The 14,714-nt window shown below is 26.2% G+C and overlaps 2 protein-coding genes across 2 annotated transcripts; both read right to left on the reverse strand.

Moving 5' to 3' along the window:
• Positions 1 to 263: 263 nt before the first annotated feature.
• Positions 264 to 10,493, reverse strand: LOC103568294 (uncharacterized). The gene is made up of 5 exons (XM_008545105.2): positions 10,182 to 10,493; positions 8,752 to 9,061; positions 8,249 to 8,463; positions 2,232 to 2,445; positions 264 to 882 (listed from the first exon to the last, which is right to left on the reverse strand). Exons 2-5 carry the CDS (start codon positions 8,798 to 8,800, stop codon positions 467 to 469), a joined length of 894 nt encoding a protein of 297 aa, XP_008543327.1. The 5' UTR covers positions 8,801 to 9,061; positions 10,182 to 10,493; the 3' UTR covers positions 264 to 466.
• A 1,786-nt stretch (positions 10,494 to 12,279) lies between these two features.
• Positions 12,280 to 13,504, reverse strand: LOC103568293 (NADH dehydrogenase [ubiquinone] flavoprotein 2, mitochondrial). Its single transcript, XM_008545104.2, has 4 exons — positions 13,358 to 13,504; positions 13,189 to 13,251; positions 12,616 to 13,074; positions 12,280 to 12,539 (listed from the first exon to the last, which is right to left on the reverse strand). The coding sequence occupies exons 1-4, from the start codon at positions 13,391 to 13,393 to the stop codon at positions 12,366 to 12,368; spliced, it is 732 nt and encodes a 243-aa protein (XP_008543326.1). The 5' UTR covers positions 13,394 to 13,504; the 3' UTR covers positions 12,280 to 12,365.
• Between the last annotated feature and the right edge of the window lie 1,210 nt (positions 13,505 to 14,714).

Genomic DNA, 14,714 nt, shown 5'->3' on the forward strand with positions numbered 1-14,714 from the left:
CTATGGTTATAATAAAAATTGGTTTATTAAAAATGCCAAGAAGGAAATAGCAACTTTGTGCATAGTATTCACGGGCGTAATATCATTTATCAATATAATACAGCCTCTAAAATCACTTTACGGCTAAATCAAATCAACTTTATATTAAAAGTAAAAATAACATTAACGCTAAAAAAAAAACAGTATTTTTTTAAAATTAAAAACGTTATTACAATTATTTAATTAATTATTTATTAATATAGTACATACGTGCGAGATAGAGGTTTAAAATTAGCATTTAATTACTATATATTTACATAACACGTTTAAATAGAGGTTGCGGTATTATTATTTAGCTGTTGTGTCGGGAAATAAAATGAAATGAAATAAAAAAGGGCTTAGCTAAATTAAAAAAATAAAATGCAGATGAGTCGAGCAGAATATATATAGAAAATAATGGAGTTGTGGGTGGGTGTATGTGTGGTCATTAAAAAATTCTTAGTCGCGAGTAAATAGTAGTTTGGACGGCGGAAATGATGAGCCAGGCAAGTGTGGCAAGAAAAGTTGATCGTCCTGACGCAAGACTGTGTTGCATCGCCGCTGGATTGTCACCATTAAATATGTGAACATAAACACGTGCTTTCTGGGCGTTACTTGCCTCGCAGGTGTAATTTCCGGAGTGTCTGTCTAATGCTCTTGGTACTTCGAGCCAGCTTTCACGATTCGTCAGATCCGTACTGACATTTACTCCTTGATCGACGTCATAGTTTATCATTCGGAAGTTGTGGTACCAAAAAAAATATGATGGCACTTCCGTTGATTTTTTAACTTGACAATGGAGTTGAAGGGTGCTGCCTGGACGTACGAATTTTTCTGCCGGACCGTCTATTTCAGCTCTTGCTTCTGTAAATTATTTGTTTGTTTAGTTAGTACAAATTGGTATTTACTCAAGGCAATATTTGCTTGATACATTGAAAAAAATTAACTTTTGTAAAAAACAGTATTTTCGAAAGTAGTAAATCAATAAAATTGTTTCATTATTATTATTAATTCTATAATTAAGTTGAAGAATAATTTTTTTGAGCGAAAATCGGAATTTATTTAAAGTACTCCAAAAAAAAAAATATCAGAATATCTCGAGCTGAGTTCAAATTTCTTCGATTAAGAAAATGATTTTGAATGAAATTTTCAAATTTTTACATTAAAAATATATTGAATTGAAAATCTTCAATAGCATAGTTTTTTGTAAAGATATACAATATTTCTAAAGGTTATTTTTTTCTCTGTGTAATAGGGAAGTGCGAATTGTGTTCGAATCGAATAATCCATGTATCTGAGGATCGAAACGTTTTTCGCGCAACGAAAAAAAAAATTGGAAAGTAAAAAGTCTATTGGATGATTAGATTTTTGAAATGTTTCGCATATAGATGCTGATATGTCAGCCGATAATCTTAGGCCATCCCCGACCTCCGGAACTACCCCTTAAGCAATCAAATTACATGAATTTTTTCATTTTCTTTGGGCGAAAAACGTTCCGATCTTCAAGTACATAATAATTCGAATTTTCGAACAAATCGATAAGATTACGTAGGAAATTTTTGAATAACTTGAAACTTTCTGAATTATTCGTCAATTTTCGAATTATCTGAAAGTTTTCAAATTAGTTTTGACTTTTCAAATTACTCGATTCGAATAAAGAAAATTCTGATCAGTTTTCAAATATTCAATTTTTAATTAATAGAGAGTTTAGTTGTTAAAGTAACCAAAATTAATTTTTTCGTAGATTCGTGTCTATTTACCTCTGACAAAAATTTGAATTATTGGAAAAAATATTACAATATTAAATCGATCAAAAGGAAATCTTGCATAATTCGTAAATTTTTAAATAATTTGAGAATTTACGAATAATTTATCAAGTATCAAATTATTTGAAAATTCACAATTAATTCACAAACTTACAAATCATTCGAAAACTTATAAATAATTGGAATTATTCAATCCGAAGTTCGATTTAATTTGATCCGAATAATTTGTAAGTAAGAACAATTCGCACTCCCTATTTAATAATTTTATATCAGAAATAGTTAAGATAAATGCTGTATAGAAAAAATGATTAAGTAAGGATTATTTTGTAAGTGTATATACGTATAAAAAATATAAATATAATTTTTATGATTTTATATGAGAGAATATACGTAAAGCAAGGGTAGACAAACCGCCATCAGTCGTAGAGTCCATTAATAAATTCTTACCAACGACCTCGAGGAACAGAAATACACTTGCGGGTGGATGAGTGGACACTTGGCACTCATACATCCCAGCATCTCTAGACTGTACGTATTTTATTTGAAGAGTCCAATCTTCGCTGTGATGAAAGTGGATCGCCTGAAAACGTCCGTCGCTTGCATAGGTCGTCAGACCAACTGTTAACAATTGTTGTACTGCTTTCCTTCTTATCCAACTTACCTAAAAACCAAAATAAAAACATAAATAATAATAATAACAAATAAAGTTCAAGAGGAATATTAAAATTATCATATTACATTAAACGTACAATAGTTAAATTTGTTTTAATGCCATTTTTTTTAACTTCTCTACTCAGAAAGTTTGAAAGTTGTTGAGTTTAACATTCATTTTCTAGTTTTTTTATCTGTTTTAATCAGTTTGCAACGATTTCCATGAGTTTTTTTTTTTAATAATACTCATGAATTTACTGGTGAAAAAAAAAAGTTTTAATTTGATTTTTTTTTTTGTTTTTGATAAAATTTTGTATAATTAAATAAAATACGAGAGTAAATGGCTGTGGTTAAATTAAAAATTAATCGTTTAATTGAAACTGTTGGAAATGAGAGCTCTCATTTATTGCGTTAAATGATTTTTAATAAATGAATTTAATTATTTGTGAAATAATAGTTTTAATTAAAAAAATTTTTTCAAATAAATATAAAATGAATATTTTTAAATTTAATATATTTTAAAGTAACAGTTAATAATTCAATAAATTTGAATAAAATATGAATATAATTATACTTTTAAATTATTAAATTCATTACTAGTTTTATTATTAATCGTCTTATTTTCCTCGATAAAACTTGATCTATAAGTATTCTTATAGATAAACTTTAAATTTAATTTTATTCTTATGATTTATTTTAACATTTAAATCTTTTGTTAAAAGTTTAAGTTTAAGTTTTAACAAAATTAAATAAATAATGTTACAACTATTATGGAAGGATTATAAAACAAAATAATCCAAGAAATAATAGAGACCGCAAAAAAGAAACTACTAAATTCATAGTTGAATTTTTTTAAAAATAATTTATATCGTACAAGTTTTTAGCTTTTTAAAAAAAAACTTGACTATTATTCGCGCCGGGGAGTGACTGGCAACTCTTAATAACAGAATTTTTACCCATGGTGGATTGGCCTGGGGGTAAAACTAGTTAAAACACGGTTGAGTTTATTACCTCGCGAAACACTCAAGCCATAAGGTACAATAGTAACTCAATTTTCATGGCTGGGCAGATGGGGTACTGCTATTCCGCTCTTTACTTGTTACATTGTAATATACGTCTAAACTTTATCTACCTCTGGTACTCCATTTGGTAGTTGCTCATTTCATTAATCTTCGCATCCCATAATTCAAGTATTAATTCAAATTTAAATTCAAAAACAATAAATTTATATTTAATAAATAAATAATTAAATACATAAATTATTTTATATTAACACAAATTTAATATATTAATAACATATTAACTTTCATATATATATGCACATAAACTTTGTAGACTTTAAAGGTAATATGTATCATATGCGTATAATACTTGGTAATTTTCACGAGTATTAAATTTCGCGGCACTCGATGTGTTCGAGCTAAAATTGTTTAAATCATTATCGTATATATTTATATATATGTATACATATGATACAACCACTACACAACTACTAAAAATACCGCAATAGTTTAAATGAAATCAAACTATCGCTTTCAAATTTCTACTCTCGGTTAACACAAAAAAAAATATAAAATAAAATTAAAAAAAAATACAACAGAATTTCTACTCAGTGAAACGATTTATTAATTAATGCAATGAATGTTTTCCCATTGAAATACCGTGCAATATTTTATTCCATCATTTATGAAATAGTTAAAAATGAAAATAAAAAAATTTTATTGTGTTACACAAAGAAATTTAAATTTTAATATTTTACCTCAGATGTACATAATTAAATTTTTTTATGCTGATATTTTTTTTTTTAATTAAAGGTACTCGTTAAATTAATATTAAAGTGTGTAACAATGGTTTTTTTTTTTAATTAATAACCAACGATTATAAATATTTATTTGAATTATTTAACGCGTTATTTGATATTAGATAAATATGTCAAAATTGTTGTTGTTATTATTAACAATAATATTATTATTGTTATTATTATCATGTAAATTTTGACCTAGAAATATGTAACTCCAATTATTTTTATTATAACGATTCATATCAGCCTGCAATTTTTCATAACGTCAAATAAATTACCGACGCTACATAATACACATTCTCCAATGAATATTTTATTTTATTAACAAATAGTAGTAATTATTTATTTGAAATTAAATGTGGATTATATTTCAATACGAATTATTGTAAATTAAAAGTGTAAAGCAGCAATAATTTAAATATGAAATATATATGATTTAATTATAAATGATTAAATATATATTATTGCGACGACTGTAAGGAGCTTATCATAAAACCAGGAGATTTTCATAGTTGTTTTGTTCTTTTATAGGGAACCTTAAAAACTTTACATTTTTTTTTTATCACTCATTTTTAAATGTATTAATTTTTTAAATCGTAACTTTTTTATATCGAGTGATTATTTGCAATAATAAGCCTCTGAACTAATGCGTTTTGCGAAATTAAAATTTAGAAGTGTACTTTTTTTATCCGCATTAATAAAGAATATTACATTTTAATTTAAAAATCATAGAATATACAACTAAGATAATGAAGGGAGATTCTTTTTTTTTTATGTTATTGATAATTACAAAAAAAAAAAAAAATTGAAAAAGTATTTTTTTGATTAAATTGGTGGACAAAATAAATTTTTGAATTCTCGATATGGTAATTTTATGTATAATTTAACAATAATTTCATTAAATTTTATTCGAAATTAATAAAAACGAGAAACCTACAGACACTAAGTGATTGCTTGAGTATTACTACGAAATTTATAAAATATAATTTGAATTTTACGGTTTATTAAAATCTATAATCTAAAATTTACTCTATAATCTTTTGTTTATTTTATTATCATAGAAGATATGGCATAGACTAAATTTTTTTTATTTTCTTTTGATTATATATATATATATATATATATATATATATATATATATATATATATATATATATATATATATATTAGGGTGCTTCGTTTCCGGTGAAAGTATTTTTTTTGTTGCTCATCAAGCAAAATATTGTTTTTTATGCTATAACAAAAATTCCTGCCAAGTTTAAGCTCTTATTTCCAATCTTAAGTACTTTCCATTTGATTTACAAGATTTCCCATTTAAAATACACGTAAATTGAATAACTTTTTTTTTAACTTTCTAATACTCAGCTGCGTTTTATGATATCGACGCGGTTTTGATCGCAAATTGTAGGGCATTTGGTGTTCTTCAAAAGTGCCCATAGTAACTTAGCTGTAATTCCAGCTGTTTCACTGATGTCCGCTGAGGAAATCATTTTTCATATTAAATTGACCTTTATTGGCTTGCAGAACGTAAACCAATGAATGCACACCAAAAATGTAAATGGAAATTTTATAGGAAATTGAATTCCCTTCAAAAAAAGCCCTATGAGTCAAGTCGCTAAAGTCCATAGTTTTCGGGTTATAGGTGTTTTAATAATTTAGAAAATAAAATAGCAATTGTCATTTTTTTTTAAATTATATTTTTTAAATTATTAAAACTCCTATAACTCGGAAACTATTGACTTTAGTGACTTGACTCCTAAAACTTTCTTTGAAGGGAATAAAAATTTCTATAAAATTCTTATTAACATTTTTGATGTGCATTTATTGGTTAACGTTCTGCAAGCCAATAAAGGTCAATTTGATACGAAAAATGACTCGTCAGCGGACATCAGTGAAACAGCTAGAATTACAGCTAAGCTACTATGGGCACTTTTGAAGAACACCAAATGCCCTACAATTTGCGATCAAACCCGCGTCGATATCATAAAACGCAGCTGAGTATTAGAAAGTTAAAAAAAAAGTTATTTAATTTACGTGTATTTTAAATGGGAAATCTTGTAAATCAAATGTAAATTACTTAGGATTGGAATTAAGAGCTCAAACTTGACAGGAATTTTTGTTTTAGCATTAAAAACAATATTTTGCTTGATGAGCAACAATAAAAAATACTTTTACCGGAAACGAAGAACCCTAATATATATGTATATATATATATAATATTTTATATATATATAATATTTTATATATTCAGTGACAGAATAATTAAAATATTAATTTATATAAAGAAAGTAAATACGATCGTCTTATTTACTCGCGTAATTTAAATGTAATTCAAATGATATAGATAAATCGATTCATCTCTATACTTGGCAATAAAAAAAAAGTTTAAACCATGAAAAGGCACGAATTCAAGTCAAGATCTTTTCAACGATACCAACATCAACTTATTCTATTATATAGAAATGGCTGGAACAAAATTTTTCTTTTTTTTTTAATAATATAGATTATAAAAAAAATCGCAATTTCTAGAAATCATTTTTTTCAGAACCATTTCAGGATAATTAAAAAATTAATTAGTCGAATTCCGTAAATCACACAAATAATTACTTTTATTTCAGTTTATATATTTATGATCATGGAGCTGCTGATCCTTGTGATCTCATATAAATATACATATTATTATTATTAATGAGTACAATTACGATGTACGCTCAAGAAAATACTATATAAATTAAAGTTTTCCGACTACAGAATTTTCAGACATTCACTCACTCATTTCAACAGATACCAAAGTTTACTCTTTCAAGGGTTGACTGGTTTTCTTCCAGATTTATCAAATATAAGTAGCATTTACTTCGAAATTAATCTAATGTTTCTGATGTCGTAACTTGGAGCGTAAGCGAGTTCCATAAAGTGCAACCCTTTGATAAGTTGTTGTGTCAGCAAATGGAACTAGAAGAGTATCTGTTTTAGCAAAATTACGACGAGATACAACATTCGGCCTAAGTACTAACTGATGTTTGAAAAAACCTGATCGCATAAGACAAAGCTTTATAAAATTCACACGCGACAAGGTATGAGTAATTGGATGATGTTTTTACTTTCTGGATGATCTTTAAATTTAAAAAAAGTTTGATTTGGTGATATTACTTTGATAATAAAAACTTTCCACAAAATTTCTTTTTTCACAAACTAAAATTTAAAAAAAACTTTTTTTCGTCAGTTTAAAAAAAATACCTTTCAAAAAAAATAAAATTAAAGTGACAACAATTTGGTAACTGTTATTTTAAAAACTTATACCTTAGTACTTTATATATTACACGGAAAAAAAAATTTTTTTCTTAAGTAGTAAATCAATAAAAATTATAATATTGATTTCAAATCTAAGATGAATAATTTTTTTAGCAGAAGAAAATTGAAATTTATTCACAATAATCCCAAAAAAATGATGATCAGCAAATCTCGAGTTGAACTCAAAATTCTTCAATTGATAAAATGTTTTCAAGTGAAATCGTAAAATTTTTTCACTAAAAGTAAATTAGATTGAAAATTTTCAATAATATAATTTCTTATAAAAAGAAATACAATACTTTTAAAGTTATTTTTTCCCTCAGTGTAATAAAAAAAATGGTTACTTAATTAACTGTTATAAATATTAAGTTTCATTCCTGTTAAATAATAATTTATAATTTAAAAAAATATTTCTTCATAACAAAATAGTGAAAGGAGAAATTTTCTTTACCGTGAATCCATTAGGTTTTACCCTAAATTGAGTTTGAAAAGTGTTTTTCTACCTAACGTATAAAAAAAAATATAAATATATATATATAATAACTTTCGATTTAAAATGAAAATTTCTAGTCAATTTTCAGCTCCCCTTTTATGTTTATTAAAAAGAAACTATACGTAAGTGAAGAAAACTTTTAAAAAGTTATTTAAAGTAGTAATAATCGATCTGAAAAAATATGAGTATTCATATAAAAGAATAAAACCAACAAAAACTAAAACTTACTGTTCCGTCGCCAAGATTGTGTATAATACATGGCAGTAATGCCGTGGAACCCGATTGTGCATAAATAATAGTTGAATTTTCGGTGCCAAAGATCATTGGTAAAGTTGGTGGTAAGTCAATATCTGATATAGGTTTTGAAGTTGGACTTTTATCGATAGAATTGACACCCAATCGTTGCTGAAGCATTTCAGCGGTAACTGTAGCCGACGGGTAGTCTGAAAAGTAATAATGACAAAAAAAAAATACGAAAAAGATATAAAAAAATATATAAAGTTGGATTAACTTGTTGTAATTTATAATAGAATAAGAAACTGATGAAAAGATAAGAAGAATTTCCGATAAACTTTAAGTCAACTAAAAGTTATATTTAATAATAATAATTATGTTGGCTTAAATCAGTGAGCAGCTATAATGACGTCTATAAATTTAATTATCACATTGTAACATAAATTGTACAACTATACAAAACAATATCTATATATATGTATGTACAATTAACTTACTGGTTTGTATTGCGATGTTTAGTAGTAATGAAAACACTAAGATCCTCATTGTACAATTAAACAGCACAATAGTAGGAGTTAAATAGTATGATTATTATTCATTCATATCTATGTTTTATTACTTGTCAAATAAATAGTATCTTCATTTCGAGTAACTTGTATTTTAATTTCTTCTTTAATCATCTTCACTATCATCTTCTTTTAAATAAAGTAATACTCGACTCTAGAGATTGAGATTAATACTCCGGCGTTAACACGACAGTTATCTACTACTCTTTCACTTGACGACTAATTAAAAAGCTAATTAAATCTGCAACATAATTGTAAATAACTCCAGATTCATACTTGATAAGATTACAATGTTAATTGTTCCATGCATTTAATATCATTTAATTTATAGCTCATAATTAATTCAATAACAGCATGATAATATATTCCATGATCGAATAAAATTCAATTGCAAGTATCAATCAATCATTTAATAATTAAACGGGGTGATAACGATAACTTTCATTATAATGAAATAGTTGATTAATTTCAAAGCTAAAAATTTAAATGATTTATGTATAAGTAAAATATGATAGACAAAAAGTAATATAATGAAAATAAATTTAATCTGTGATATATCTTTTCGATATCATTCAATATTCGTTGAAATTTAGTCAACGCTGATGAATACAAATTACAACTCAATATCAATCTACCGCAATTGCATTGGGAATTTTTAATAGTAAAACGATTTCTGCATCAGCAAATAAAAAATAATTTATACTTATATATAAAACAGGTAAAAGTACATAAATCCAAAGAAGAAGAAGAAGAAAAGGAAGAGAAAAAACAAATAATTGTATATAATTATTATTAAATAAAACAAATAAAATAAGCGCTCTTTTCATTCTCTCTATCATTCGTCTAAAGTGCTTTCATCGCTTTTAACGCCCATTGCCTTTTCATTCTCAACACTCAACACATCTATCATTCTATTTCTCGTGTACTCTACAACTCTTGATCATTCTCTCATGACTTTACATTAGCTTTTACCCCTTTTTTGTATGTTAACATTTTTTTTATTACCCGATGATACGAACTGAAACAAGTACTCGGATATTGTAGGTCTTGACCATAAATCAACCGCTAAAATTGTCACGGATCTAGTGAGTTAAATTTAACGGTTTAGTATTAACATGACCAAAAAAAAATATAAAATAAAATAAATCGTATAAATTTTATCTCAATCCCGAAATCAGCGAATTAGTTTTCCAAGTGATTAACTAATAGGGTATATGTATGTATGTATATATTTATTTACATGTGTGCAAATGTACAGGTGTGGTTTTTAGGCAACACACGACCTCAATTTCGTATCAAGATAAACGATCAATTTTATTACGGGCAATTGCAATTACTACACAGATGAGGCTATACATTACCCTGATAAACATCCTGAGATTAGGCAGATCGCTCGACTCCAGTATGTAAACAAATTATGTATTCTATACAAAATTTCACTTAATATTTTTAAAATTTTAATTTTGATAATAATTAATTTTTATTCTATGTTCTATTTGTTAATTGAATTTTGAAATAAATAAATAAAGTAAAATAATTAGCTAAGTGAGTAAATTTAAAATTATTAAAATAAGATTGCGTATAAAGTGATGAATGATCGTCAGTTTATGTACGAGGGTGTGTTATCATAGTGATAATTTAACGGAGCGGTTGACATCAATCTGGGTAGACGATGTACCGCGAACTAACGCCTCAGTATTGGATGCTGTGCTCTCTCCCTACGACGGGGGTTGAAAACTAGAGGACTTGTATAGGGAGAAAATGAGAACGTTATAGTGGGAGGAATTGTCTATATATATGTATACAGAGATATATATGCAAAAGAGATAGACAGAGAAAAATGAAAGAAGACGATACATTAAAGCGCCTGCGTTCTCTTTTAAAATGTATATTTTCTTACTCTTTTTATTTAGTATTTAGTAAACTTTTGAGCCACAAGTAAAGACAAAATTCACCTCTTAATTACTATTCTTAAAACTTTAACTATTTATTATACTTGTTCATGTTTATCACGTACTTATTTATCATCTTTTTACTTTATTATTAAACTTTTTCATATTCTTCTTCTTTTACGTCAAATTCATTTTTTTATTTATTTATTATTTTGTTTTTAAAGTTATACTTATTACAAGAAGTAATACGATACTCGATGATAATTTCAACGGTAAAATGATCACAAGTCGATTCAAATTTCATGAGTAATACCGTAGTTATTCCGTGACAGAAATATATTTTAAAAAGATGTACCTCATGAGAATACTACTCATACATTTTTTTTTTTTAATTTTATTTTACATCAACGACATGGATATGTATACACATATATGTATATAAACAGTTTGTAGGATAACGCAGGCGCGAGAAATTCGAATAAATAAGAGAGCCACAACCCCGCCCAATAAAATCCAGGGGATCAAAAGCTGTGCGTAAGATCTCACCTGCAAAAAGTCTTGTGTAATTCTTTTACTGGAGTTGTTTCTTACTTTTTTGTGTATTTGTATTTATTTATTTTCATTGGCTTTTTTTATTTGTTTTATTTTCTTACTTAGGATTAATGTAACAGATGTTTTCACCCTAGATGTGTATTTTTTATTTATTTGATTTTATATTTTTTTCCCTCATTCTTCATTGCGATATTTATCTTGTAAAAATTGTCGCTGGTATGAAACCCTCCTTAGAGAAATAAATCCGCGACATTTATGACCCTTAGAGACTTTATTGCTCGCTATGGTGTTTTCCGTCAAAGAAAAAAAAACAAATCTACTTGGTTGTATGTATTATCATAAATCTTTCGAGCCCTTTTTTATCCTATAATTTTCTATTAAATATTTTTTATTATCTATTTTTTTATTTTATTTATTATCATTACCGATAATTAAAATTCCCGCAGTTTTTATGAGTGCGACTAGCAGACATCAGATAAATTTAAAATTATAAATAAGTAGAGTAAATAATTTAAAAAATGCACTTATTAATTTTAAAATTTTGAAAATGCCCATTTTTTTTTAATTTTATTTTATCAATCATTTACTCTATTTATTAATTTTAAATTTAATGTCTACTACATTCACACTCGTCAGTTTTTCCATGTTTGGTAATTTAATATTTTCCGCGGCACATTCGGACGTCATAAATAAATAATTATTTACTTCTACGTATTAATAAATTCGGGATTACTGCATTTGAAAGGAATATGTCAGCATTCTAATTAGCAAATTGTCTCTACATTTCAGAAAATCCTCTACTTATGTGAGAAAAGTTATTTAAAATTTTTTTTTTCATCTAAACATTAATTTCACATCTAGTACATGTACAATATTTTTATCTAAGTTACTCAAATATTTTTTCTAACTATTACTATCTGAAAATAACACAGAATTACTTACTAAAAAATATTAAGTTAGACAATTAGCTAATTAGAACGTCGATGTATAATTAATAAATATGTACACTGATAAATATTGATAAATGTTGTTTTTTATAGATACCTATATATGTAATATAATAAAGTAGACTAACTTTTTTATAATCTAATTGATTATTTATTACAAATCACTTCGTACAAAATCACCAGGTCCAGGTGGTGGTGCTGTTAATGACGTAAGCCCACCAGCTGGATCTGCTGCAAATCGTTGAGATTTTTGTGGACCTGGCGGTGGTCGTTCACCAGCTTTTAATTTATTTATTATTTCTTTTGTTGTTTCTGCTGTTAAATCCTCCTAAAAAAAAAAAATCAAATTTATTAAATGATGAGTAATAGTTAAAACTAATTTTAAAATATAATAATTAACATACATAGTAGTCATCATTAACTTGTAGCATTGGAGCATTAGCACAAGCTCCAAGACATTCAACTTCCGAAAGAGTAAATAATTTATCAGCAGATGTACCACCGAGTTTACAGTTAGTTGCTGCTTCTACAGCTTCAACGATTGAATCGGAATCACGTAGCCAGCATGGAGTACATGTACAAATTTGTACGTGATATTTTCCCATTGGTCGACGATTGAACATCGTGTAGAATGTTGCAACTTCATAGACTCTCATGTTTGATACATTTAAAATCTCAGCAACTTTGTGCATAGCAGATATTGGTAACCATCCATGTTGACGCTGAGCTAGATCTAGCAGAGGAATCATTGCGCCGCGTTTGTGACCTTCTGGATAAATTCCAAGAATTGCTTCCACTCGTTTTTTATTAGCATCATTAAATTCAAATGGGATGCTGGGATTATCTTGCTCTGAATCACGATGCTGTAATTTTTTAACAATCATTACATGTCAGATAAGACTGTCATCAATCAATAACTACTAAATCGGAGTTATTTTATTTAAATGTTTAATAGTTTTTTTTTAAATATTACTTACGACAAAAAGATGATCGGATGCACGAAAAGCTGAGGTTTGAATCTGTCTAATATTTCTCAGTGCCTATCAAATAATAAACAAATTATAATTTATATTTATTACATAAGATTTTAGGTTAAATTCATTTGTTGTTATTAAATGGTACAATTATTGAAATTTTAATACTTACGGTTGCATTGCATATTTTCCCTAACGTAACAAACATTTTTATATTGATAATTGTATTTAATTTATGTTGTAAACAAGAATTTTGTTAAACAATAATATGCAATCTCTTCAACAATCAACATAACACTGATTATTTTATTCTGGTAGAGGGCGGTCTTTTTCGCGCATGTTCTTTTTTTTAAATGACGCGGGTTTTTTAAATTTATTAAAAACCCATGTAAAAAAAATTCGTTTCAAAAATGTTCATGACAGTGAACGTTTAAAATTGAGACAATTCTGAATAAATTGAATATTTGTAAAACTGAAAAAATTTGAAAGAAAAATTTCAAACTCGCAGGCTTTTTTTGCGCATTTTTTTTTTTAATTTTTTGAGCAAAATTAATTTGATTTGACAGTTTATTGATGATACTGAAGATAGCTGACTTCTAATAATTTTTTGATTTTTTTTAAATGATAAATTATAAAAAAAGAAATATTTGAAAAATTTGCTCCTGTAGTTTTTTGAATTTTCTACATGTGCATATTAGTTTTTTTTTTTTTCTTCAAATTTAATTGTTGAAAAAAGAATCCGAAAATTGTTAATTGTCTGCTAACTTCAGGATCATAGAAAAAAATGAATTAATTAGGAATTATGAACATTTATGACTCTTACTAGAATTATTCAGATATGAGGCAAAAATAAAAATGATTTGAAAATATTTATGAACATTTTTTGACTTTTATTAGAATTTTTCGGGGTTCGTTTTTTTTCACTTTTTATACTTGTTCAAAAATTTTTCAAAAAATGAGTGATTGGAAGTAATTATAAACTAAAAAATTTGTTAATTCAAATAATTTTTACTTAAAAGATGTCAAAAAAAATAAATAAAAAAAGAAACCTTCAAGAAAAGTCTACACTAGAGTGTTCAACTCCATTTAGGAAGTTCACTGTCAGGAACATTTTTGGAATGAATTTTCCTTACACGGGAGAGTGAAATAACATCATTTATTTTTTTCATAATTATGCTGAGAAAAAAAAGTCATACTTTTGTATAATTATAATATAATAAATATAAATAAAAATATGATACGAAATAAGCATGAGTGTGAATGTAGCAGACATCAGACAAATTTGAAATGATTAATAAAATTGAATAAATAATTAATAAAATAAAATTTTTAAAAAATTTGAAGTTAATAAATGCATTGTTCATAAATATTATTTTTTAAATTATTTACCCTATTTATTTATAATTTTAAATTTGTCTGATGTCTGCTACATTCACATTCGTAAATAAGCAGACATCTAATAATTTTCCGTTTTCTTTTAAAAACAATAAATTGAAAAAAAAAAAAAGATTTCAAAAAATTGCTTCTAT

Source organism: Microplitis demolitor, chromosome 4 (assembly GCF_026212275.2).
Source record: "Microplitis demolitor isolate Queensland-Clemson2020A chromosome 4, iyMicDemo2.1a, whole genome shotgun sequence".
Lineage (NCBI taxonomy): Eukaryota > Metazoa > Arthropoda > Insecta > Hymenoptera > Braconidae > Microplitis > Microplitis demolitor.

Bases quoted from the DNA above. Each gene is read 5' to 3' on its own strand.
- LOC103568294 (XM_008545105.2), bottom strand. From the start codon at position 8,800: ATGAGGATCTTAGTGTTTTCATTACTACTAAACATCGCAATACAAACC. The intron at 8,464-8,751 runs GTAAGTTAATTG...ATTACTTTTCAG, and splicing joins AAACATCGCAATACAAACCA to ACTACCCGTCGGCTACAGTT. The intron at 883-2,231 runs GTAAGAATTTAT...AATAATTTACAG, and splicing joins TCTGTTCCTCGAGGTCGTTG to AAGCAAGAGCTGAAATAGAC.
- LOC103568293 (XM_008545104.2), bottom strand. From the start codon at position 13,393: ATGTTTGTTACGTTAGGGAAAATATGCAATGCAACC. The intron at 13,252-13,357 runs GTAAGTATTAAA...ATTATTTGATAG, and splicing joins GGAAAATATGCAATGCAACC to GCACTGAGAAATATTAGACA. The intron at 12,540-12,615 runs GTATGTTAATTA...TTTTTTTTTTAG, and splicing joins AAGTTAATGATGACTACTAT to GAGGATTTAACAGCAGAAAC.